At 42.0% G+C, this 27,028-nt stretch overlaps 1 protein-coding gene across 1 annotated transcript in view; it reads left to right on the plus strand.

Moving 5' to 3' along the window:
• Positions 1-2,460: 2,460 nt before the first annotated feature.
• The window catches only part of LOC311243100 (excitatory amino acid transporter 1-like), a 43,117-nt gene continuing 18,549 nt past the window's right edge, over positions 2,461-27,028 (plus strand). The window contains exons 1-3 of the mRNA XM_084332184.1: positions 2,461-2,567; positions 3,919-4,281; positions 8,707-8,844. Coding sequence (XP_084188310.1) covers positions 4,098-4,281; positions 8,707-8,844 — 322 coding nt within the window. The 5' untranslated portion in view covers positions 2,461-2,567; positions 3,919-4,097. The remainder of the gene's footprint in view (positions 2,568-3,918; positions 4,282-8,706; positions 8,845-27,028) is intronic.

The following is a 27,028-nucleotide window of genomic DNA, read 5'->3' on the forward strand; positions in this document are numbered from 1 at the left end:
GGTGTTGTGTTCAGGGACACAAATCTACTTAATTTCATTGAACTGCAATTGACTCAACAAAATTATTCAGTGTCCTCTGATGACATCACTGGAGGGGGTATTCAAACTCATTAACTCTCAATAACTGTCAAATGAAATGAATGTGTGCAAAACTATTTAGAGTTTTGGAATATGTGTGAGATTATGTGCAAAATAAATTGGTGTTGGTTTTTTGCTGAAGTGCCCCTTTAAAGACAGTAGAGGCTGAGCACTTGGTATATTTTGTGATACAGTTAGATGGTCTTTCAGTGCAAGAAAGAAGGGTTCCGTTATAGAGCAGGATTGTGGAGTTCATTATGGCTGTAGAAAATCTGCAATGGCCAAACTATGTCTGCTGTACCAATGATCTGGTCCAGTCTCCAGCCGTAGATTGTAGGTGTTGAGGGGAGCTGTCCGGTGTTACAGACTCATGGGGGGACAGAGGCATTATCTATTGTCTGTTACTCATCCCTAACCGCTTGTTTGTCCAAAGCTAATGATAGTTATCCAATCTCAGTATCTCAGAGGGGTGATTATATAATCAACCGTCAAAAGGTTCCCTTTGCACCTGCATGGCTCTTTTCTTATAGTGATGATGAGTTGAAAATTATAAAATGATTGGTGTCTCTTTATGTTATTATTAAATGTTAGCCACCGAAGTAATACGTATAAATGTCAACCCTATAACGGTGAGGGATGGTGAGGGTATGTTGAATTGAAAATGGTCGATTTACTGATTGTAATTATTATGTTGTTACAGATCTGCAGATCTGATTCTAAAACTACAAATAAAATTAGAATTTCACAGATGTTTCACAAGATTGACCAGAAAATGAGAAGAAAGTGTGCAGATTTGGGCCTGGAGCCAGATACAAGCTTGGGCATCGGGCCACAGCCTGCACAGTTACCAGGATGGCCCATACAATCTACTGTTGACAGCTGAAACATTTCACAGCCTCTCCGCCACCACATATAAACATAGAGTGCTTAGTCTGAGTCATTCAGGATTCCCACAGTCACACACATGGTATCTCTCTCTCTCTCTCTCTCTCTCTCTCTCTCTCTCTCTCTCTCTCCCTCTCTCTCTCACACACGTACACACACACAAACAGATGCAGCTCCATCTCTGAATTCCTGAATTCCACTGCCAAGCTTCCCAGAGCTGAACTTTATTCAACCAAACGTTTGCAGGGTTCCTGGCAGTCAGCAAGACTGCAGCTTGCATCATCTTCCATGGAGTCATTTTCCTCCAAATCCGCTATGTGGCAATTTTCCTCCCTAAAATAAATGTATTCAATGCTGCGTATTGATGTGTTTTATGTCCTGTCTGACTACCCCCCTGTCAATTCTAGTTTTCTTTCTGCCTATTGTAATCTCAGATTACATCAATCATTGGAAATAAGGGTCCAGGCTATTGATGGTTGTCTTTCAGTTTCTTTCTGTGTTCGTCTGGTCCTTAAGTATGAACAATTTCTTGCTGCTCCTTTAATGAACGAATATATATATATATAACTATATATTAAAATAGGTAATTTAGATAACTTAACTTAAAAATAAAAGAAATCATATAAAAAAGTATTTCCTGTAGTCATCTTCCCTTTGTGTTCCTCTGCTTTCAGTACTGACTGCAGGAGACGGAGGAGATGCCTAACTGATGGGCTCCCATTGCAAAGAACACCTAATGTCATCTCTTCACACACCGAAACCCTCGGGACCCCAAGGCCCAAGCACAGTTTATGTTACTATCTCTATTTGTATGTTTACTCAGACTGTTACTTTCACAGCCAAAAAGGTTGCACTGGTACCACTTGTGCCACCACAGCTTAGTAAACATTTACCCTTGGTGTTTATTCAAACCAAGGAGTGGATGCCATGGTTTTTCCTTAAAAAAATGGCAGAGTGGACTTTGAAAAACTTTGAAAAGCATTATTGCGTGAAATCTCACAACACAATACACTGACAGAAGCCATATTATCATCCGAGCTTGATTGATGATGACGCCTGCCGGAGGTGCAGGCCAGGACGTGTGAATGGATGATCCACTTCCACATTCTATTTTGATGGATGGAGCACTTTCATTTCTCCGCTGACTCACTCACCATAGGAATCTCCCAATCAGTTTGAACTCACCAAGCGTGAAAAACCATTTGAAAAGAAGACTGAGAGAGAGATGAAGAAAACAAGAAGGTCCTTTCTCTCTTTTCCCTCTCTGCTCCTGCTTGGCTCAGAGTCATTATTCCTCAAGCCCCCTTCTGTCTGAAAAGCAGGTCCCCCCCCCCCCTTTACTCCACTTTTTCATTCCCCGCCTCCCCGCCACTCAAGCCCACACTGAGAGTGTGTGACTTACTTTTACTATGCAGCACCGCCTTCATTCTCTCTCTGGTTCTGACCTCTCTCTCTCTCCCTCTGTGCTGCTGTTCAGTACTGCTTTCCTCCCACCAGCTCACAGTTAAAGAGCTCCTCTGTTTGTCAGTCGCTGACCGAGGATTATAAACCCAGAACTATCCCTGACAAATGACGCTGTAGGAACTTATTGCACAAGTTTAAAGGTACTGTGACAGTTTCTCTTTAAGCATGAACTATTTGCCGTATGAGTTGTGTATGTATGTTTGAGTGAATTGTGATTACTGACAGCATGGACAGTGTGTTTGTGTGCCATGTATGCATGCATGATGTGTGTGTGTGTGTGACTGTGTGTATGTAGGCGTGTGTGTGTGTGTGTGTGTGTGTGTGTGTGTGTGTGTGTGCGTGCGTGTGTGCGTGCGTGCGCACGCATGGATTTGTTTGTGTGTGATGCATAGGGTTACTGACTGCATGGAATCAACAGACTGAGAATGTTAGGGTCTCCATGTGGAGCCAGTCTGTACGGAGGAGGTCTGCATGCCTTGTGGTTCTGTGTATGGTAAACCATGTGGGCATGCCATTCTTGAGCAAAGGGTTTTGCTGGATTCTATATCAAAAGTCCAAATTATAGTGCTGCATTTGAAGTTTCATTGTTCAGACTGTATTGTGAAATTATCAGTGTCTTGAAAATCCTCCTCTGTCCAGCAGGCAACTTAAGGAAAAGCTAAACCAAACAAGCCTAGTTAAGCCAGTCCCAGCTACGCCACTCACGCATGCGTGTTTCAAGAATGGGGAGTCAGCCAGTCAGTCAGTCAGTCAGCCAGTGAGTCAGTCAGTAAGTGACATTGCCTTGTATATGGCCGCACCCTCCGCGTCCCTCCGGCCAAAAACATTGACATTGAGTGCTTTTGCATTTTTACTGTATTGTCTTGGTCCCAGAATCATGAAACATATAGCTTTTTTCTCTCAGGACACTGATGATGCACTGTACCTAGGAACTAATGAGGGACTTATGCTAACAAACCGTTGATTAACCATTACGTTACATCTGATCACCTCCCAATTACACATCCAGTAAAGAAAATGCATTTGCTACTTGCTTACCTCTAATCAGTCAAATAACATTTGTTCTTACATGTTGTTGACACATAGTTGCTCAATAGCTCTTAGGTACTTACTTAGGTACTGTAAATGTTTATCTCACTAGAGGCTTCTGCAAGTGGATTTATGATTTAACTTTTCAATGTAGTTCTCTACTGAGAAATTCGTTTTGGTAATTAATGTTAGCCAAATATAGGGTTTATGGGTTAATATGAATAATATAGATTATAAAGAATGCAATATGTAGCAATAGATAGAACAATATGAAAAGAAACGTACAGTATTGTAACTGTCACATGGAGCTGTAATCTTAATGTCCAGCCCCAGTATAAAGGTGTCCTTTTGTGCCTTTTCTTTTTGTGATTTTAACCTTTCTAATCTAATTTGTTCTTTTTGTCCTCCTCACCCCTCTGATCCTCACATTCTGTACCACCCTCTTCTCGCTCCCCGTTGCAGACAGCGTGCTAGCCTCAGGCTAGAGAAAAGAGAGTACAAGGAGGACGAGCAGGTAACAACACGACCACCGACGCCTATAGGGCTCGGAAACAGCAGAAGTACCCATAAGGCAGAGACAGGAGCTCTCAGGTGTTCTCCAACATAACCCAGGGTCCAGTTCTACCCAGCCCAGAGCAACCATGACCCAGAGCAACGGGGAGAACCCGCAGCAGGCCCGGAGTAGGGTCGGACAGATCCGTGACGGGATCCAGTCTCGCTCAATGAAGGCCAAGAAGAGTGTGGAGAACATCACTAAAGATGATGTCAAGGGGTGCTTCAAGAAAAATGCCTTTGTGATCTTTACGGTGGCCGCTGTCATTATGGGTGAGTGGGTGGAGGTTCTGAATGGCATCACTAACATTTTAATCTGTGTGACAAGTGGATTAATCCTGTGGCGAGAGGATTTAACTGCTTCAACCATGTGCAGGTAGCGGGAAGAGTTTCCTTATTGTCCTCTGATAGAAAAGGATTTGGTTGATTGCCACATCATTGATAGGATTCACATTACTGAAATTAATCTGTCTCCTCTTCATCCATTGTTTCATCTGTCCTCTTGTCTCCCTTGTTCCCTTTTCTTTCCCTCCATCTCTTTCTCTTCCCTCGCTCTATCTCTCTCTCTCTTTCCACCCCTGTCTCACCCATATCAAGTGTATTGTCTCATTAATGACCCTAACTTGATTTCACACACAGCTTTGTAAAAGATCTCCAGATTGTCTGTGTCACCCTAACATGCCTCACTCTGGTGTAACATCCACATTCCAAGAGGGAGGAGGAGAAGAGAACAAAATCACAAACTCAGGGCACACAGAGAAAGGAGTAAACTCACATGAACTCAGCAGATTGACCCTTAGCTGACCCCGTAGCTGACCCCTGACACCCAGCCACTAACCTTTGACGTTGCCCAGTAAGAAGTAAGCCAGGGCCACCCGCTGCTCTCACATCTGCACCCAGATAGAATTACACACCGTCAAGAAAGGGCCAATTGATTGTTGGATTCACATGTAGGATACCCTTTACCCCAGGTCCCTGGGTCAGCCACCTGGACCTTTTGGTGGATTAGTGCTACTGATAGACAAGCCACCTCTGTTGGGAATCTTAGGGTTTTGGTCAGGCACGTGCATAGACAAGGTCTAAAGGGGGCTTGAGGCCCTGCCCATTTACCCTGCTATACTCATATTACCCTCTGACGGTATTTTTTGTTTTTTCATTTATTATACATTTTTTGTTGACCATCTTCTCTAGTTAAACTGGGGCAGGCTATCCATCAAAACTGAGGTGCCCTGTTTAAAAAAAAAGAAAATCCTCATTAAGGTTTTTAGGTGTGGAGTACCCTGGCCCCAATATGTCTGAGCACGCTCCTGGTTCCAGTGACACTGGAGAACAAGGCAGCCACACACGTTGCACACCACTGTTTTGTAGCGGTGGCTCTTAGGGTGCTGAGGCACACTGGTACGCAGAGAGGGAGTTCACAGATGCCGTGTGGTTTTAAATGAAAGGAAAAGTCAAACAAAAAAATTACTTTACCCTCAAAATCTAGTTAAATCAATCCATGATCATAACCCCCTTAAAGTAAATGCAATTTGTTCTTTGTCCTTTACATTTTGCAATCACATCTTGAATGATCATACTAGGCTTTATTTGACATTTAAACTTGAACATCAGAAACCAGATTAGGGAGGCCCAGTTAAACTGGACCCAGCCATGCCACGCCATGTCAGTCAGTCAGACAGTAAGCAACATTGGCTCATGGAGGGCTGCACCCTCTGGCCAACAAGGTCCTTTTATGTCTCCTGTAAGTGTGCCAAACACATAAATCATTGGAATTACATGTGCTTTTTCCTCCCACTTAGTCAGTGTTACAAGTTAGTGGCAAGTGATTTATCTTTCCAAGGCAAGAGAAGGGCAGGATGTGTGCATTCATATAAAAATAAACCGATGTGAGACTTATCTGTATGATTGCTGAAGTCATAATCAATAGAAAGAAAGAAAGAAAGAAAGAAAGAAAGAAAGAAAGAAAGAAAGAAAGAAAGAAAGAAAGAAAGAAAGAAAGAAAGAAAGAAAGAAAGAAAGAAAGAAAGAAAGAAAGAAAGAAAGAAAGAAAGAAAGAAAGAAAGAAAGAAAGAAAGAAAGAAAGAAAGAAAGAAAGAAAGAAATGTTGGTATTGTCAATAGCATTATATTGGCAGTACAAGTAAAACAAACAATAACACACCAACAGCTCTAAGGCTATTATCATCATCAGCTTCATCACATGTCCAACACATGCCGACCCTGCCCTTGTCCAGGGAGCCATACAGCCATCACACTTCTGTTCTATAGGTTGTTTCTCTACCGATGTGAGAACAGTCCTATGAATACATGTTCCATGCAGCTGTTTCATCATTCTCACCAACATGGCAGAGAAGTTGACAACATGCTCTTGAGAGTTACCGGGGCTCCAAAACCTTTATTTAAAAGTCTACAGAAAACTGTGTAGCTCAGTGGTTCCCAAACGTTTTAAATCAGGCCCCACTTGGGTAGTTGGACATATTTTCAAGCCCCCCCTAACCTGGTCCCCACTTATGTAGGCTATAATTAGCTACAAACATGCCATTTACTCTACTACTACTAACAAGACAAGACACAAAGACACAATTATAGTTTTATTTGAAAATGAACAAAAGCTTTATCCTTGGCCTAATTAAAAATGTAGTTGTAGGCCTACAGTAGGCTACATACCTGAGTAGGAGATTTATTTTCATTCAAATAATAATAATTAGCCTGCAGTACTAGTAGATTTCTTTACATTCAAATAATTGCAGTACTTCCCTGAGTAGATTTAATTAAATTAAAATAATAGTAACTTAAATAATATATTAATCAAAATTAGGCCTACTATTAACTACTGCAGGTTGCAAATAAATCACTTTTCATATTCCCATTCTAGCCGCCATTCAGTGTATGCTTGCTTTCCCTTGCAGATCTTATCAAAGCGGGGTAGTTGTTTTGAAATTGCCACTCTCAGTTCATTCTCAATGTTCAACTTCGATCTGTATTTTGATTTGATGGAGGCCACTGCAGAAAAGCCTACCTCACACAGGTAGAATGTTCCAAAAGGCAGCAGTATGCCCACAGCTCTGTCCAATGAGTTTTGATTTAGTAGCAGGAGTACTTGTGGGCTCCGCCTCCGACGCTTGTCTTTTAGCTGTTACCAGAAACTTCAACATTTTTGTTCGATTCCTCACAAATTCCTCTCATGCAGGCTAGCGTTACGTCTCACTCTCTCTTCGATTCCCATTAATTCACTCATTCGAATGAACAATAGCTAGCTAGTCTGAAACACAAACTTACAATGCTTTATTAACAATGGACAATAACACCTTTTGTGGCTAAACGTATTTAGGCTTCTGAATGTGCTCTGTATAAAGAATAACACATGACAGTCAGTACATTTTTGTTTTGATTGATTGATTGAAAAGTTTATTAACAGATTGCAGAATGGGTACAGTACAGTACAGCTCAATACATACAATTGTTAAGAGGATGCAGACCTGAGAAAGACTTTCGTCTTGTTTCCATCAGGGTCCTCCATTTTCAATTCATCATATGACACACACGACATACAGATAGACAGTACTGCTACATCTATACATTTATGACATACCAGATTTTCAAATACAGTACTGTTTGTGATACTAAAAAAATCCAGAAAAAGAGTGTATATACATTTGACATAGAAACTGTGCATTGGGGGAGGTTGGGTAGGTGGGGTGGGGCTGTACATTGGAGGTGGGGTGGGGTGGGGGGGGGGGGGGGGGTGGGTAGGGGGGGGGGGGACACTGTACATTGGAATACTGACCTACATTTGACATAGAAACTGTACATTGGAGGAGGTTGGGTAGGTGGGGTGGGGTTGGGTGGGGCTGTACATTGGAGGTGGGGGGGGGGGGGGGGGGGTTGGGTACATTGGAATACTGACAAAGCCATGCTTGGTCTTTATTGTACAACTGGGTTAGGACATTTGTAGGGGCCAGTTTTGAATTGCAGTCTCCCGTAGGTGTTCTTTGAGAGTGTTTTTGAAGGTGGGTAGTGATTCACATTCCTTTACAGCTTTGGGTAGGGCGTTCCACATTGTTGTGGCATAATTGCGAAATGTGTTTAGTCCCTTGTTTGAGCCGAATCTGGGTTTTACATGATTTGTGGAGCTCCCTCTGGTGTTGTGATCGTGGTATTCACTGACCTTTGGGAAGTATTTTGACATGTACATGGCGACGGGCGTTTATCAATTGGGGGGACCCTGATGTAAACAAGACAAACGTCTTTATCTGGTCTGCATCCCCTTAACAATTGTGTGTATTGAGCCTTACTGTATTGTACCCATTCTGCAATCTGTTAAATAAAGTTTTCATTCATTCATTCATTCAATTTTGGTAGGCGCCCCACATGCAGTACCACCACGCCCCACTAGGGGGTCGCGCCTCACACTTTGGGAACCACTGGCTCCACGAGAGCCAGATTAGACTGACCCAGCGTTCAAGCTGCTTGCTGTGTGTTCGCCCAGTAAAGCTATTATTAATCAGTTTAATGATATGTCTCATCAATCTCATTCATGCCCCGACTGTATCCTTGACCAGGGAGCCAGGCCTCTATTCCACACAGTCAGTCTGTGAGGTGTCAATCTAGCAATCTGGGATTTCAACACCAGTGGGTACTCATACATATGAATATTGATATCAACAAATACTGTAAATTAATACATTTCCCCCTACAGGTATATTCCTGGGATTTGCCGTGCGGCCCTACAACATGACATACCGCCAGGTCAAGTTATTCTCTTTCCCCGGGGAGCTGTTGATGAGGATGCTTCAAATGCTGGTGCTGCCCCTGCTGGTCTCCAGCCTCATCACAGGTACGCACAGGCACAGCCAGAACACCCAGGGGGTTGTTGGTTCGATTCCCATGTATTTTTCTTTGTTCTTGTACTTGTTCATTGTAGACTGCCTTTATTTTAAGCTTCTAATTAGCAGGCTTTTTCAGGCTACTTGTTTTCGTGGTGACACTATTTGAGCTTACTGTAGCACGTGTTGTAAGTCGTCAGTGGTGGATGAAGTACACAGTTCCTTTACTTAAGTAAAAGTAGAAATTCCCAGATAAATTAGTACTGTGATAAAAGTCCTCTGTTCAAATTCTACTTAAGTAAAAGTAGAGAAGTATTTGCTATTGAATGTACGTATCTAAAGTAAAAGTATGCATTATACACATGACGTTTGTGTATTCTGCAGTGCTTGGGAGCATTCAATCCTCGATCCATTGACCTCTATTGGTTATGTTAAAGTGGTGTGTCGTTCAGTTATGCTGCTCTTATTATGTCCTCTTGAAGTTGACAGGCTTCAAATGTGAAAGTATATAATCTTCATACATTTTTGCTAAATCTTTTTCTTTGTAAAGTTCAGGTAGCTCAAAATTGTACTTAAGTACAGTACTTGAGTAAAAAATACTTACTTTCCACCACTGTAAATCGTTCAGTATGAGTGTCTGCTAAATGCCTAAAATGTAAAATCTTAGATTAATTTATTAATGTATTTATTCTGCCTTTACCCAGAGAGCTATTCAACAGGCAGGGCAGATGGCACAGTCCACAGCCACACGGCCTCAAGGTTGTGGATTTTATTTCTATAATGTTTATGTTTCTGTTCATTGATTTGATTTATTCAACTTATATTGCGCACAATCTTTGATCAAAGTTGGACTATCAAAAGTGCAAGCACTGAGACAGCTTGGAGCTGATGTTGATATTTTTTGCTGCTGACTCAATTACAGAGTAAAGTGGACTTCTCTGGAGATGAATGTGATGCAAGATATCCGACCATCAGTGTCTTATTATGGGTTTTGGCCTCCGTGTTAAATTAGGTTAGAGGGGAATGTTTCCAACTAAAAGGACCAAGAGTAGCTCACTGTTCCGATACTTAAAGGGATATTTCACTTCAGTAGAACATGTAAGTTTCAGCAGTCTTAGCTCTATGTAAGTGCATCTACAGTACAAGTAAGCTAGTGACCACTGCTAGTCCCTGTCGCCCGCTGTCAACACCACCATTCCTCCCAGGTGGCGCAGGCTCTTCATTCACTTCCATTCATTTTGAGGACCTAGTCTAAATATGATACTTCTGAAGTATAAACAAACTATACTGTTGTGCAGATTTCAATAAAACAGACACGTTTCCGAGTCAAAGGTATGTGTTTGTTGTGGCATTTGATTTGTCTTCGCAGATTTATTACCTTTGAAAAATAAAAAAGCAGATCTGGTAAATGTGTTATAGTTTTGAGTGTGCAGTGTATCTTCACCTTGCATGGAATGTTTGGGGAGTGGTTGGTTACACGTTGCCTTGCTGGAAGAAAGATTCTAAACATTTCATAGAAAGTTGGCTAGCCTGACACGTCAGACTCATGGAACAGTTGGCCAAACTACACCTCAAGTGAGAAATAGTTCCTTTACTGCTCATTTGAAAATATCAACATTAGCAAGTACCTTTGACAAAGAAAAATATATTACACAGAATAGGTTATAGTTATATAGTTTGTTTATACTTAGTTGATTTCTTTATACTTTTGTATGATATTTAGACTTGGTGGTCAAAATGAATGGAAGTGAATGAGGAGCCTGACACCTGGATGGAATGGTGGTGTTGACACAGGGACAGCAGTGGTCACTAGCTTACTTGTAGTTGTCTTTAGATAGAGGGAAGACTGCTGATCTTTCACAAGTTCTACTAAAGTGAAATATACCTTTAAGCTCTATAGGTGGGGGTGAGGAGGTGTGGAGCAATTATTAATTTGTAATATGTATTATATGTATACAATGCCACACATTCACACGACACAGTGCATACATTTGGCTGCAACATCACACATAAAGGAAACATTAATAAAGTTCAACTATTATTGGCCATGTTTAGACCAAACATGCCCCAGATAGCTAAAATTAGATCACTTTTCCTGAGCTTACAACCCTCGACTCTGATTCTAAATTTATATCCAGCAGCCTCTGAAAAGCTGGTTATTCATCATCGGCATGCTGCCCCAATGCTGTGTCATTATATTTACATACCTCACATCCTATCTCCCACTCTCTCTCTCCAATTCTCTCTCTCCAACTCTCTGTCTATCTGTGTGTCTCTCTCTCCTCCTCCTCCTCCTCTCTCTCTCCCTCACCCCCCCTCTCTTTCCCTCTCCCTCGCTCCCTTAACAGCACCATACCAGTATTTGTTTTACATATGGGTTCCAACTTCCTAGTCATTCTTGCCTTGATACAAAAAAAAACAAGGCACCCTTCTTTTTTGACAATATTCTACCGCCACCTAAAATCTTTAATAGAGAGAGGTCGGTAACCCTGTTTTGTAATATGGTTCCTTTTTTATTTTTTTTTGAATATCCTGCCCCCCTTTTAACACTTTGGTCGCCAGGCTTATATTCATAATAAACCATCCCACGCCAGCTCTATTTGTCTATGGAGAAGTTCCCCTTCTTTGCAGGGCTATAACTTTTTAAATTGTATTGCTAAATTGACATTACTATGGCCCATTCAACGTCAAGTATCTATTGTTCAGGGTGTAGCAACGTTATACTTTTTCATTCACATATTCATACTAAAATACGGTCTAAAGTATAAGTATGTTTTTATCGTTTTCTGCAGCATTCTCCAGAACGTGATTTATAGCCCTAAATGCATTATATTGATGATCAAATACAGTTTGATAGCGATCTGCGCGAGATAAAAAATTTCAAATGGACGTGCTTCTAGAAGTTACTACTTATCATCTGATGTTGACCGGATGGGGGGGGGGTCGTTTATAATTCCGTGGCCAACGTTAGATGATTCATCTAGTGTGGGTGATATGATCATCAGAGCAGTTTATATCGAACACGTTAAAAAAAACGCTGAATCTCACCGTAGCTTCCTCGTAGCGTTGGGCGATGAGCGTGGATCAGAAATATTCCTATTATGGGATGTAGAAATATGCGATCCATCTCCAGATTGTATAATAGTATATACGTCCAAATCATGTTGTTTATCGAGTTATTGGTAACGGATTGCTATCCATTGTGTCTAGCTCGAGTCCTGGGACTATTAGCGAGTGATCGGACCGAATTGGAATGAGCACCAGCTTCCGTTTCCTGTTTCCGGTTTGGGCGATCCGCCGATCGGCCACCAGATGGCGCTCTTGAACCGTTGGAGAGTTGAGAGGGGATCAACAGTAGATCTCAAGTCTCCGGGGGAGAAATATGATTGCGATCACAGATTTTTGAAATATTGATCTCAATGACGTGGTCGGCGTCTTTGGCAGAATGAGCATGGCGGGAATGACGTGGTAAGGTGTTTTTGGCGACCAAGTGTTAATGGGGATAATGGTAATCTACATGCAGAAACACCAGTAAACACTAAGATGCGCTTTCTGTATGGCAAACAGCAGGGGCTCGCGCCCATTTGGACCCTATCTGTACACATGCCTGTTGGAAATGTAGCTTACAAACAAAAGCACACTGCTACTGTACATTTGATACAGCTGCATGTGGACGTCTCATTTTGTGTGTCTTTGTTTATCTGTGTAATCTGTAGAGCATGGTACGACATACCCACTTCATATCTAGCATGTCACCGTGCTGGTATCTTCAGAGCGTGGTTTGTGTCAGTGGTCTGGGATTGTTTGTTGTTTTGAGCTTTACTCCTCTAACCCCAGTACCTCCGGCAGCAGAACGGGCCAACTGTTTATTCAGCCCACATGGCTTGTTGTTTTTGGCCCAATAGTGGAGATGACCTCACAAGGGAGAGAGAGAGAGGAGAGAGAGAGAGAGAGAGAGAGAGAGAGAGAGAGAGAGAGAGAGAGAGAGAGAGAGAGAGAGAGAGAGAGAGAGAGAGAGGAGAGAGAGAGAGAGAGACTCCTTGTCCATCTAGGCTGACATTCATTGTTGGTCTCAGTAACTGATTGATTGAATTGATTGAAAAGTGTATTAACAGATTGCAGAATGGGTACAGTACAGTACAGCTCAATACATACAATTGTTAAGGGATGCAGACCAGAGAAAGACTTTCGTCTTGTTTACATCAGGGTCCCCATTTTCAATTCATCATAACATATATGACATACATGACATACAGATAGACAGTACTGCTACATCTATACATTTATGACATATCAGATTTGCAAATACAGTACTGTTTGTGATACAAAAAGTGTCAAGAAAAAGATGTATATACATTGACGTAGAAACTGTACATTGGAGGAGGTTGGATGGGTGGGTGGTGTTGGTGGGTGGGGGCTGTACATTGAGGGGGGGGGGGACACTGTACTCTGTACATTGGAATACTGACAATGCCATACTTGGTAATTTACTGTACAAACTGGGTTAAGACATTTGTAGGGGCCAGTTTCGAATTGCAGTCTCCCGTAGAGATGGTTTGAAAGTGGGTACTGGTAGTGATTCACATTCCTTTACAGCTTTGGGTAGGGCGTTCCACATTGATGTGGCATAATTGCGAAACGTGTTTAGTCCCTTGTGTGAGCCGAATCTGGGTTAACATGATTTGTGGAGCTCCTCTGGTGTTGTGATCGTGGTCACATGCTAGTCAGTCACACGTTCAAAGCCACAGCTGCAATGTCACCAAGTGTCTGTTAGCAAGTGTGTGTGTCTTAGTGGAGTGTTCTGAAGCTTTCAGTTGATCTAGACCTGCATCTCAGGGTACAGTAGCTTGGCCCAATTAGTTCCACTAGATGGATGCTAAGTATCCCATTCATCAGTCTTGGCATGCTTAGCGAGCGAATTCATTCAGACACGCAAGGGTCTCTGCCAAGGGCAAAAGCCCATGGATTTCACTCAGACATGACCTCCTCTTATTATTATTATTATTTTGGAGGAAGTATAGGCGGAGATATAACTTGTGAGTGAGACTTTCATCCAATTACAGTGTCTGATACCAATGATTGACAAGGTAGGCGGGGACATTTGACAGGGATTGACAGGGCCCAGGGCCACTCCCCTGGTGGAATGTCACAGGCAAGATGTTGTCCAATAATAACCTGCTTTGTGCTGCAGTGGGGCGTAGCATCAGCATCTCCTCTGACATCATGCCACATGATGGCTGCAACATGTGGAGGCCAACAAAGAGAACTGTTCTCTGTCGTGCAGTCATGCTGCTCCTCTTGGGTGTGTGTGTGTGTGTGTGTGTGTGTGTGTGTGTCTGTTACTATTTATCATTTACAGAATGATACAAATATTAAATTTCATGTTACCAGCAGTTGATACAATTTAACAACGATGGTGGCCTAGCGGGATAGCATACATTTGTCATTGTTACTGGAACGTAACGATGACAACGTTGTTACTGAACCTAGGGTCTATGGTAAATCTCAGTCTTGCCCTGGTTCTTCACTGTCTTCTATTCAGGTCTGTGGTACGCTCCAGACATCAGGCTTTTCAAGTCTCTGCCCATTCTCCAATCATTGAGGTTTCCTCCATCTTCGTTTTTTCTCCCTTCTTGGCCCCCCAAAGAAGGGAGATGGGGATTTAAAGTATGATATTATTGTGATAAAATTATACCTTTAGCCCTTTGCCGAAAACTGCAATCTCAGTAAAACATATCCTTTTCATGTATTGTTCCAATACATTTTCATGAATATCATTATTAACTTCAGTCCTCACCATACATATAGAATATTTATTCATTTTCAGGATTTTAACTATTTCTTTTATTAGGGTTAGGGTTAGAGTTAGGTTTAGGGTTAGGGGGTTAGGGTTAGGGTTACCCTAACCCTAACCCTAAAAAAAACCTGACAATTTCCATCACTAGGGTGAAAGGCGTAATACATTTATGCAGTGCGCTTAACACTTTGATCGCCATGGTTAAATTCATAATTTACCATCCCTAGCCAGCTCTATTTGTCTATGGAAAAGTTCCCCTTCTTTGCAGGGCTATAACTTTTTAAATTGTATTGCTAAATTGACATTATTATGGCCCATTCAATGTCCTATATCTATTGTTCAGGGTGTAGCAACGTTATACTTTTTCATTCACATATTCATACTAAAATACGGTCTAAAGTATAAGTATGTTTTTATCGTTTTCTGCAGCTTTCTCCAGAACTTGATTTATAGCCCCAAATGCATTATATTGATGATCAAATACAGTTTGGTAGCGATCAGTGCCAGATAAAAAATTTCAACTGGAGGTACTTCTAGAAGTTACTACGTATGATCTGATGTTGACCGGATGGGCGGGGGGTCGTTTATAATTCCGTGGGCAACGTTATATCATTCATCTAGTGTGGGTCATATGATCATCAGAGCAGTTAGTATAGCAGACATTAGAAAATAACGCTGAAACTCACCGTATCTTCCTCGCGCCGTTGGGGGATGAGCGTGGAATAGAATTTTTTCTATTATGGGATGTCGAAATATCCGATCCATTTCCAGGTTGTATAATAGTATATACGTCCAAATCATGTTGTTTATCGAGTTATGTGCACCGATCGGTGTTCACTGTGTCAAGATGGAGTCCTGCTAATGATAGCGAGTGCCCGGACGAAATATGGGTGAGCACCACTTCATCCACATGACTTCCTGTTGGGCGATCTGCCGATCGGCCACCAGATGACACTCTTGAACCGTTAGATAGTTGAGTGGAGCTCAGCAGTATATCTCAGGTCCCCGGGAGAGAAATATGATTTCGATCACAGATTTTTGAAATATTGATATCAAAGACGTGTTACGGCGTCTTCGGCAGAATGAGCATGGCTCGGAATGACGTGAAAACTCGTTCCCGGCGATCATAGTGTTAAGAACACAAGTTAAATATACAGATTGCAGAATGGGTACAATACAGTACAGCTCAATACATACAATTGTTAAGGGGATGCAGACCAGAGAAAGACTTTCGTCTTGTTTACATCAGGGTCCCCCATTTTCAATTCATCATAACATATATGACATACACGACATACAGAACTGCTACATCTATACATTTATGACATACCAGATTTACAAATACAGTACTGTTTGTGATACAAAAAATTGTCTAAAAAAGAGAGTATATACATTTGACGTAGAAACTGTATATTGGAGGAGGTTGGGTAGGTGGGGTGGGGGGGGAACTGTACATTGGAGGTGGTTGGGTAGGCGGGGTGGGGGAAACTGTACAACTGTACAAGCAAAACTACATTGGAATATCGACAAAACCTTACTTGGTCCCAAGAAGAGGGTCTCGTGTATTATTGGGTTAGGACATTTACAGGGGCCAGTTTTGAATTGCAGTCTCCTGTAGGTGCTCTTTGAGAGTGGTTTTGAAAGTGGGTAGTGATTCACACATTCCTTTACAGCAGGGGTCAGCAACCTTTTTGACATGGAGTGCCTGTTTAAAATATAGTTGTAACTAGTGTGCCTCAACAATATTCCATGCATCGTAATTTTCTTCTTCTCATAATCAGGTCTTTTTAATGATAATTTTTACATTATTACATCATTATTGTTATTATTAACAATATTATTATGATGGTTGTATCAACCCTAAATCTGAGTTGGGGGGGGGGGGGATGCAATGCAGACAAACTCACATTTGCCCATTCATTTTTGGACACATCACACACCATCGGTGTGTGTACTGTACGTGTGCTGTCATAGCTCCACCTACAGGCCTAATGGAGAACACCAGGAGAACACTAGGATGTGAATGTGAGGTATATCGTGTAAATAAGTTTTGATTGATCGCAAGACTACACTGTAAAAAAAATAATAATAATAAGTTACCAGAACTTAAAAATATTGAGTTCAGTTACTGTGCATTAAGGTTTTCAGTTTTCAATCCATAATAAGTTAACAGAAAAATAAGTACACAACCACATTATTTCAACCTAATAAAACTATGTTTATTGTCATTGTTTTAACACTTTAATCGCCATGGGTTAAATTCATAATTTACCATCCCTCGCCAGCTCTATTTGTCTATGGAGAAGTTCCCCTTCTTTGCAGGGCTATAACTTTTTAAATTCTATTGCTACATTGCCATTATTATGGCCCATTCAATGTCCTATATGTATTGTTCAGGGTGTAGCAACGTTAAACTTTTTCATTCACATATTCATACTAAAATATGGTCTAAAGTATAAGTATGTTTTTATCGTTTTCTGCAGCTTTCTTCAGAACGTGATTTATAGCCCTAAATGCATTATATTGATGATCAAATACAGTTTGGTAGGAATCTGTGCGAGATAAAAAGGTTCAACTGGACGTGGTTCTAGAAGTTTCTACGCATCATCTGATGATGACCGGATGGGCGGGGGATCGTTTATAATTCCGTGGGCAGCGTTAGATGATTCATCCAGAGTGGGTCATATGTTCATCAGATCAGTTAGTATAGAATACGTTAGAAAATAACGCTGAATCTTACCGTGGCTTTCTCGCGCCGCTGGCAAATGAGCATGGAACAGATTTTTATCTATTATGGGATGTAGAAATGCCCGATCCATTTCCAGGTTGTATAATAGTATATATGTCCAATATGTCCAAATAACGTTGTTTATTGAGTTAGGGCGAGCGATCTATTATCCAGTGTTTCAAGATGGAGTCGCGGGAGCTATAGCGAGTGGCCGGACCACATTTGGATGAGTACTACCGGTTCAAAGGTTAATATCCGGTTGGCGATCTGCCAATCGGCCACCAGATGGCGCTCTTGAACCGCTAGAGAGTTGAGAGGAGATCAGCACTGTGTCTCAGGGCTCCGGAAAGGAAATATGATTTCGATGACAGATTTTTGAAATATTGACATCAAAGACGAGTTACGGCGTCTTCGGCAGAATGAGCATGGCTCGGAATGACGTGAAAACTTGTTCCCGGCGATCATAGTGTTAAGAACACAAGTTAAATAGAAAAATAAATAATACAATTTGTTGATTAATCCCACTGGTCAGAATGGTGACCGTAATAATGTTTTTGTTATAAGGCTCTGCAAATGTTACTGAATGATGTAGCAATGTATTTCCAGCTAAATTGAAATAATAAACAAATAAAGGGTCTCAATTAAATATGTGGTAGTAAAAAGAACCTGTGGGAGGATTTCAACAAGATAAATGCGACAACAGTGCAAAATATTTCACTATAATATTTCAAAGCAAAAAATAAAATAAAAATTATATATATATATATATATATATATATATATATTTTTTTTTTTTATGCTGCCCCCTGTGCCTATGAAAATGCCCCTGCGTGCCTATGCAGGCACGCGTGCCTAGGGTTGCCTACCCCTGCTTTACAGCTTTGGGTAGGGCGTTCCACATTGATGTGGCATAATTACGAAACGTGTTTAGTCCCTTGTTTGAGCCAAATCTGGGTTTAACATGATTTGTGGAGCTCCCTCTGGTGTTGTGGTTGTGGTATTCACTGACCTTTGGGAAGTATTTTGACATGTACATGGGTACCTTAGTCGTGTAGTGTATCTTGTAGACCAGACCAGGAATGTTAGATTCTTCCACAGTTCCATCACCGCTGATATCTGTAAGGGCTTATGGGTAGTCTGGGGAGCACCTTGGGACCCAGTCACTCCTGATGGTCCTGGCTGGGCACCGTCGTCTGTAGACTTGTCGGGAGCATGTCTATGTTCCCCGGGTCCTATGTTCCCAGCTTGATTGATTGATTGATTGAAAATTTTAGACCACCAGCCCTGATTCCAAACTCTAACCTTAACCAACTTCGAAAGAGGGCCTAAGCTTAACCAGTTCGAAACAAGGCGGACATTAATAATTAATAAAATAATAAAAATTTATAAAATGTTCAATCTATTAATCACTCAAGCGGGGAACATAGGACCTGGGGAACATAGGACCCGGGGAACATAGGGATGATCCCGACTTGTCAATAGCACCCCTCTGGGTGTTGGTACCGGCCGGGTGGGTCTAGTTTGTGATGGGCTAGCCAGGGTAGACTTGCATTACCTGACCCCATGCCGCCTCCTGGGATCGGTGGTTGTGGTGTACGTCTGGTCACCTAGTCTGTTACGATTTGGGTAGGTGTGTTGGACCCAGGTGCAGTGTGCAGAACGGATAGACGAGAGGCAGGTGTTGATTCTCAAACAAAAGGCTACTTATTTATTGTTTGAACATAAATGGCATACAACGGCGCACAAACAAAATGGGAGAATCCAGGTTATACAATCGATAATGCAAGGCACGGCAAATACTATGAATGACGAACTAACTTAGTGACGAACTAACTACCCTCCATGGCAGGAGCGATAAGTGTTACTTACAATGGTGTACTCACGGGTAGGTTCAGTGATCGACTGACAGTCTCAATAGTAACCAGGAAGAGCATATAAAGCCACGATTTTTATTTTGTTCCACAATGACTCATGACCCATCAATTACATCATCCAACATTGTTTAAGAAACTAAGACATTCGCCGTGACAGAATCGTTTTTCATTTAGTCTTTATGACCCTATCACCATATCCTTTCGTAATGTTTACTGTCCGGCGTGTCTGCCATCTTGCTTTCATTCCTAAAACCACGAACGGCGGAGTGATAGGAATGCGGTTGTGGGCGGGTCCTGGGACCAAGAGCATGGGATTATTACAAATACCCACGTGTAAATTGACTGTTTCAGCCAATCAGAATCGAGAAATTTGCATGCCATTGTATAACAGGGATTATACCAAGCTATGAAAATTAAGTTGAAAAGGATATATTGATGTTAAAATTACATGTATCTGCAAATGCAGTTATGTAATAAACCCATATACTGTAGATTTGACAGGAATTTGCAGATAATATTGGTACGGCATGTGCCTCCCCACACAAGCCAGAACTAGTGGAAAGTTACTGTGAACAAACTCCTCCATCGGAGGTTATCCATGCACCACTTAATTGCAGAACATTTCTCACAAGGCTCAAACCTTTCTCCTCTTGTTGTCTTTCTGCCAATTTGTCCGTCAATCCCTGTGTCTGTCTGTCTCTGTCTGATCACCCATTAGTCCATCCCTCCGTTCAACTGTCTATTTATCTGTCTGTCTGTCCATCCCTCTGTATTGTCTATCTATCAGCCTGTCTGTCTGTCTGTCTGTCCATCCCTCTGTATGTCTATCTATCAGCCTGTCTATCTGTCTGTCTGTCCATCCCTCTGCTGTCCAGCCAGTATTTCCTCTAATAGACAAGTCATTAGACGGCTGAAAGTAATTTAGATGTTATCTCCAACTTTTATTTAATTCATTGACATCCCCAGTGGGAAATAAACAGATTTTTTTTTTTTTTTTTGGAAATTCGATTGTTCAAGTGATGTACAGTACTGTTGATCCTTGAGTGAATTAATCTTGAGGTTCTTCCTTGAACTTTATGTTAGGAGACTAACATAAAGACTAGGGTCTGCTGTAGAGAGAGTGGAGGAAAAGAGAGCGAAAGGCATTTTGCTCTTATGTCATGCTCAAGTTGGGATTAGTTTCCGCCTCCATGGTGGAATCCCAACCTGAGCATGACATAAGAGAAAAATCTACGGGGGGTCAAGGGGGTGAAATGGAATGGAGCAAGAAAGGAAAATTACGACAGAATTATTTTGTCCACTAGTTTTCAGGAGCCCACAATTTTATTCACATTAATTTTGCCCAGTTTGATATATCATTCCATGTCATCCCATCTACATTGCCTATTGTAGACAGTGGAAGAAATGAGAATAGAATAGAATATAATGGAATGGAATTGAATTGAATTGAATTGAATTGAATTGACCATATTCACATGTCTTATGTAATGCTCAGGTTGGGAACAGGGTGGAAAGGAATCCTAACCTAAGCCTGACATATTATCAAATCCGGACATCTGTGACCAAATTAGGTTGGAAAATGGTTGTATAACTAATAACCTAAATTAAGCTTGTCTGAACATTTATGAGTTATGCAGTAATGTAGTTATCATAAAAGTGAACAAACCATACATTTAAGGCTTGCACAGACGCTGTTACATTTAAACTTTTTTCCCAACTCGTTTTTGGTTCTTACTTATAGAAGAGACAAAAGAAAACAATAATATAATATAATTGATTCAATATGTTAAATATTAAATCAAAATAATAAGAGTAAAGGGAGTGCCGGTTAGTTTACTTCCTGTTTGGGCAGAGATGTTTGACAGTGGAACATCATCCAACTCTCGTGCGTAGGAGAATGTGAGAAAACAGGAGGCTGGGTAAGAAGAAGGAGTCAGATAAAGGAGAGGAGGAGGGGTGGGTGGGTGGTTGTCACGACGCCAGGAGTATCACCCTTTGACGACTAGGTGATGCCACAGTTTTTGTGCAGTCGTCGTCATCAATAGCCAATCAGGATTTAAGACTGGGCTTGGAGTGAAGTGGGGTCAGAGGTCGTGGTAACCATGCAGGGATATGGTCCCCTGGCAACTACAATAGAGGCTTTATCTGAGCGAGCCGAGGCTGTGAAAAGGAGCAGCGCAACCAAGAAACACACACATACACAGACACACACACAAGCACACACACACACACATACACACACACACAAACAGACAGACACACAGACATGTAGGCACGTACGCATGCATACTCACTGTTCCCTAGTCTGAGGCACTTCACTCTGCACAGAGAGGAAGGAGAGGTTTTTCCTGGTTGACACTTGAAACACTAATTAATCTCCTGGCAGTGGGGCAGATTGGTCATTAGAGAGGGTGACAACAGAAGTTAGGATTTGTTTGATTTGTTTGGAGAACTTTTAAATAATCAGCAGCAGTGGAGTAGAATGTATTTGATCCAGACAAAGTGTTACGTAATGTTTATTGACTGAATATTGGCCCCCAGGCACAGCAGCCATCTGCAAAAGGCATCAGTGGATTCTTGGCTTATTAAACTGCGGTATGGCTCGATCGGTGGGAAATCCCCTGTTTTTTCAACAATATTTTACATTCACTGGTTGAACTATGTGCAGTTTAAAGAGTTTATACCTCTACTAGCCCAGTGGAGAATTGTCATGGTAAATGGTAAATGGCTGCATTTATATAGTGCTTTTATCCAAAGCGCTTTACAATTTGTTCCTCACATTTTACCCATTCACTCACACATTCGCACACCGATGGCGGAGGCAACCATGCAAGGTGCCAACCTGCTCATCGGGAGCAATTAGGGGTTAAGTGTCTTGCTCAAGGACAAGCTGCCCGGGAGGAACGGGAATCGAACCGGGAACCTCTGGATTGCCAGACGACTGCTCTACCTCTCGAGCCACTGTCGCCCCTCATAGATGTTGTCAAAACACTCTCAACTCTCACTGACCAGGGAATGGTTCAACAATAGCAATACAGAGCCTAGCAATAACTGACTACTGCGCCCACTGCATATTTTTGAGCCAAAGTTCCCAGGACTTTTTGGCCCCAATGCAAGCTGGTTTCCCTCGAGTGAAAAGCGTCTATAGATGACTTGAACTTCTCAAGTGTATCTGAAGGACTTCCCTTTTAACTGTGTTCCTTGTTAGAGATAAAGGCTGTCAGAGCAGTATGTTAGGAAACAGTCCCAGGAGGTCTTGACTGGGAGGAACTGAAACAGACGCGCAGAAAGACAGACAGATAGATGGACAGGTGGATAGACATACAGACAGACTGACAGACAGATACAGTAGATAGGCATACAGCGGGACAGACAGACAGACAGACAGACAGACAGACAGACAGACAGACAGACAGACAGACAGACAGACAGACAGACAGACAGACAGACAGACAGACAGACAGATAGATAGATAGACATACAGAGGGATGGACAGACAGACAGATAGACAAGCTGATAGATAGACATACAGAGGGATGGACAGACGGATTGATTGATTGATTGATTGAAAACTTTATTAACAGATTGCAGAATGGGTACAGTACAGTACAGCTCAATTAATACATACAATTGTTAAGGGGATGCAGACCAGAGAAAGACTTTCGTCTTGTTTACATCAGGGTCACCCATTTTCAATTCATCATAATATATATGACACACACGACATACAGATTTATGACATACCAGATTTGCAAATACAGTACTGTTTGTGATACAAAAAGTGTCCAGAAAAGAGTCTATATACATTTGACGTAGAAACTGTACATTGGAGGAGGTTGGGTAGGTGGGGTGGGGTTGGGTGGGGTTGGGTGGGTGTGGTGGGGGGAACTGTACGTGGGGGGGGGGGTTGGGTGTAGTGTATCTTGTAGACCAGGCCCATTGCAAGTTGCTGTACTCTGTTGTCTACTCTAAGCCATCCTAGGTTGTCAAAGTGGGCAGGGGTGAGGTGCAGGGTTCTAGGAGTCAGGTCAAGCAGTAGTCTGACTAGTTTGTTTTGAGATGTTTGTAATTAGGTTTTTAGTGCCTTTGAGGTGCTTTGGTACCATGAGGTGCAAGCATAGTCGTAGTACCCTTGAATGAGTGCTCCTGCCAGAGTCTTCAGGGTATTCTTGTTTACCAGAGAGGAGATCCGGTACAAGAATCAAGTTCGTTGGTTGAAATTTTTTATTACATTGGATGCCATTTTGTCACAGGAAAGATTAGCCTCTAGGATGGAACCCAGGTAGGTAATTACATCTTTCCTTGTGACAATATTGTCACTAGGGATGCACCGATATGAAAATTTGCCACCGATACCGATACCGATTGTTCAACTAACACAATCGGCCGATACCGATACCGATATTTGTGGCAAAAACTTTTTTTAAATATTTAAAAAAAAAATTGTAATATTTATTTTTTTGTAATATATATATATATTTTTTTATGAAACTACTGTATATTTGTGTTACAAATTGTGCTCACCGATATGAACATAGGCCTCTTTACTTACTTAAAAAAAGGAAACATCAAGAAATAGCACTATCTCTCTCCCAGTATGTTCTGCAGGGCTGCAGCTAAATACTAGTTCTCCCAGTATGGTCTACCGGCTGGGCTGCAGCTGGATACTATTGTCTCAACCAGAGTCTCAACCAATGAAATTTTTATTGACAGTCGATTCTGCCAATTACGTCACACACCGCTTGCACCCGCCTCTGCTGTTACCACCAATCGGCAAGCGCGTATACATTTTTTACTTCCGCTTTTGTCCGCCATTGATTTTGACGAGAGAGGTTTTCTAGAACAACAACGCGGCCGACGTTTAGCTTTGAGCTCCGCAGGATGACTTAAACGAGGCATAATGATTTTACTGCAACAATTGTTATAATAAAACAAAGCCTTTCTATACATGTGTCTGATTGAAAACTTTATTAACAGATTGCAGAATGGGTAAAACTCAGGGCTCTATGAGCAACGGAAGGAACTGAGCTAGTATGAACACAGGCTTGCTACGTTCGGGTAAATAATATGCTGATGTTATTGAACGTGTAACACTAACTATATAACGTTAATGCCACAAAACGAATGCCTTGTTAATCATAAGTAGTAACTTTGATGCAGTAGCTTGTGTGTGTGTGTGTGTGGGGGGGACTGGGGACCGTTGTGGAGGTTGCGAGTGAACTTTTTTTTTGTCTTTTGACGCTACACAAATTGATGGATATTTATCGGTTACTGCCATCGGCACATTCGAGCTAATCGGCCGATAGGCCGATTGCAGTCAACATAGATACTGATACCCGACCGATACATCGGTGCACCCCTAATTGTCACCCACTGTAACTGAGAAGCCGTCGGCCTTGCTGAGTTTGTTATTTGAACCGAAGAGAATGGACTCTGTTTTCCCCATGTGTAATGATAGTTTGTTATCAGCGAGCCATATGCAGATTTTGCCTAGTTCCGAGCTGAGGGTTTTTTCAACCTGTAACTTGTTCTTGTCAGAGACCAGCAGGGCTGAGTCGTCCGCAAACAGGAACAAGTTGCAGTCACAAGCTGACGACATGTCATTTGCATAAATTAGGAACAGTAGCGGTCCTAGTATGCTTCCTTGTGGAACACCACAGCTCACTGGGAGGGGGGGGGGGGGGGGATAGGGTACCGTTTACCTCCACCATCTGTTCTCTCCCCTCCAGGTAGGATTGTATCCAGCTCACTGATAGACTATCTAGTCTATCAGAATGGTGTGATTGACAGTGTTGAAGGCCTTTTGTAGGTCCAGCATGACCATGCCGCAGTATTTGCCCGCGTCCACCTCTTGTTTGATGTGGTCGTTCAAGTAGAGAAGGCATGTGTCAGTGGAGTGGGATGTTCTGAAGCCAGATTGGAATTCGTAGATTTGATTTTTTTCCGCGAGGTACTTTTCGACCTGTTCGTATACTATTTTTTGACTTTCGAGATGGATGTAAGGATAGAAACAGGGCGGTAGTTGCCTGGGTCTAATTTGCTGCCCTTTTTGTGCAGGGGTGTTACTCTCGCAATTTTGAAGTCCTTGGGGACGTGTCCCTGTTTTATGGAGAGGTTTATTATGTGTGTGATGACTGGGGTGATGGCGGCTGCTGAGTCTCTGAGGAATTTGGAGGGGATGTTGTCATGGCCAGTGGCCTTGTTCGGTTGGAGGGCGCTCAGTTTTTTGAGTACCTCATTTGTAGTTACCATTTCCAGTTTGAAGTCGTCTTTGTGGACGCCTAGGTTCTTGTAGTATGCTACTATATGTTCTACCCCATAATGCCCTGTGTCTGAGTGGGAGGGTAGTTTGTTTACCAGTGTTGTGGCTATCTTTGTGAAGAAAGTGTTTAAGTAATTGGCTACATCCAGCTTGTCTGTGATGAGCGTGTTGTCCGTCTTTATGTTTATGTTTGAGAAACTGGTTTTAAGTTTTTTACTGCAGCCTAGTTGATTATTGAGTAATTTCCAAAGTTCACGTGGTTTATTTTAGTTTTCCTCAGTTTTGTCATTGATGAATTTTTTTTTAGCAGTTTTGATCATGGAGTTTACGTCATTTCTTAGTCTGTTTCTTTCTAGTTTGAGTTCAGTCACGTGGGCTTGGAGTTCACTGTTCGTGCTTTTGGTAAGCTTTGACTGACTTTTACAAAACTCAGAGCATTTTTTGTCTCTGGCTTTCATAGCGGTCAGTATTTCAGTGTGCATCCACGGCTCAGCGCGATTTTTTACCCTGGTGGTTCTTAGGGGGGCCATGTTGTTTAGTATTGTTGAAAATTTGGTTTTGAAGCCAAGCCATGTTTCTTCAACCAGTGTACCATTGAGCTCATCTGACCAGTCCAGGCTCTCCAGTTCAAGGTTAAAGGCCTCGCTAGAGTAGGTTTTGAGGTCTCTAGATGTGACTGTTTCACGGACAGATAGACAAGCTGATAGATAGACATACAGAAGGATGGACAGACAGACAGGCTGATAGATAGACATACAGAGGGATGGACAGACAGATAGACAATCTCATAGATAGACATACAGAGGGGTGGACAGACACACAGACAGATAGACAAGCTGATAGATAGACATACAGAGGGATGGACAGACGGACAGATAGACAAGCTGATAGATAGACATACAGAAGGATGGACATACATACAGATAGACAAGCTGATAGATAGACATACAGAGGGATGGACAGACAGACAGACAGATAGACAAGCTGATAGATAGACATACAGAAGGATGGACAGACAGACAGATAGACAAGCTGATAGATAGACATACAGAAGGATGGACAGACAGACAGACAGACAGACAAGCTGATAGATAGACATACAGAAGGATGGACAGACAGACAGATAGACAAGCTGATAGATAGATATACAGAGGGATGGACAGACAGACAGACAGATAGACAAGCTGATAGATAGACATACAGAAGGATGGACAGATAGACAAGCTGATAGATAGACATACAGAAGGATGGACAGACAGACAGATAGACAGGCTGATAGATAGACATACAGAGGGATGGACAGACAGCAAGATAAATAGACGGTTGAGCGGAGGGATGGACTAATGGGTGATCAGACAGAGACAGACAGACACAGGGATTGACGAACAAATTGGCAGAAAGGCAGTTTGAGCCTTGAGCCTTGTGAGAAAGGTTTTAAGAGAGAGAGAGAGAGAGAGAGAGAGAGAGAGAGAGAGAGAGAGAGAGAGAGAGAGAGAGAGAGAGAGACTGACCTAAGAGAGGATAAAACTCCAGT

Source organism: Notolepis coatsorum (assembly GCF_963971535.1).
Source record: "Notolepis coatsorum genome assembly, chromosome: 1".
NCBI classification, from domain to species: domain Eukaryota; kingdom Metazoa; phylum Chordata; class Actinopteri; order Aulopiformes; family Paralepididae; genus Notolepis; species Notolepis coatsorum.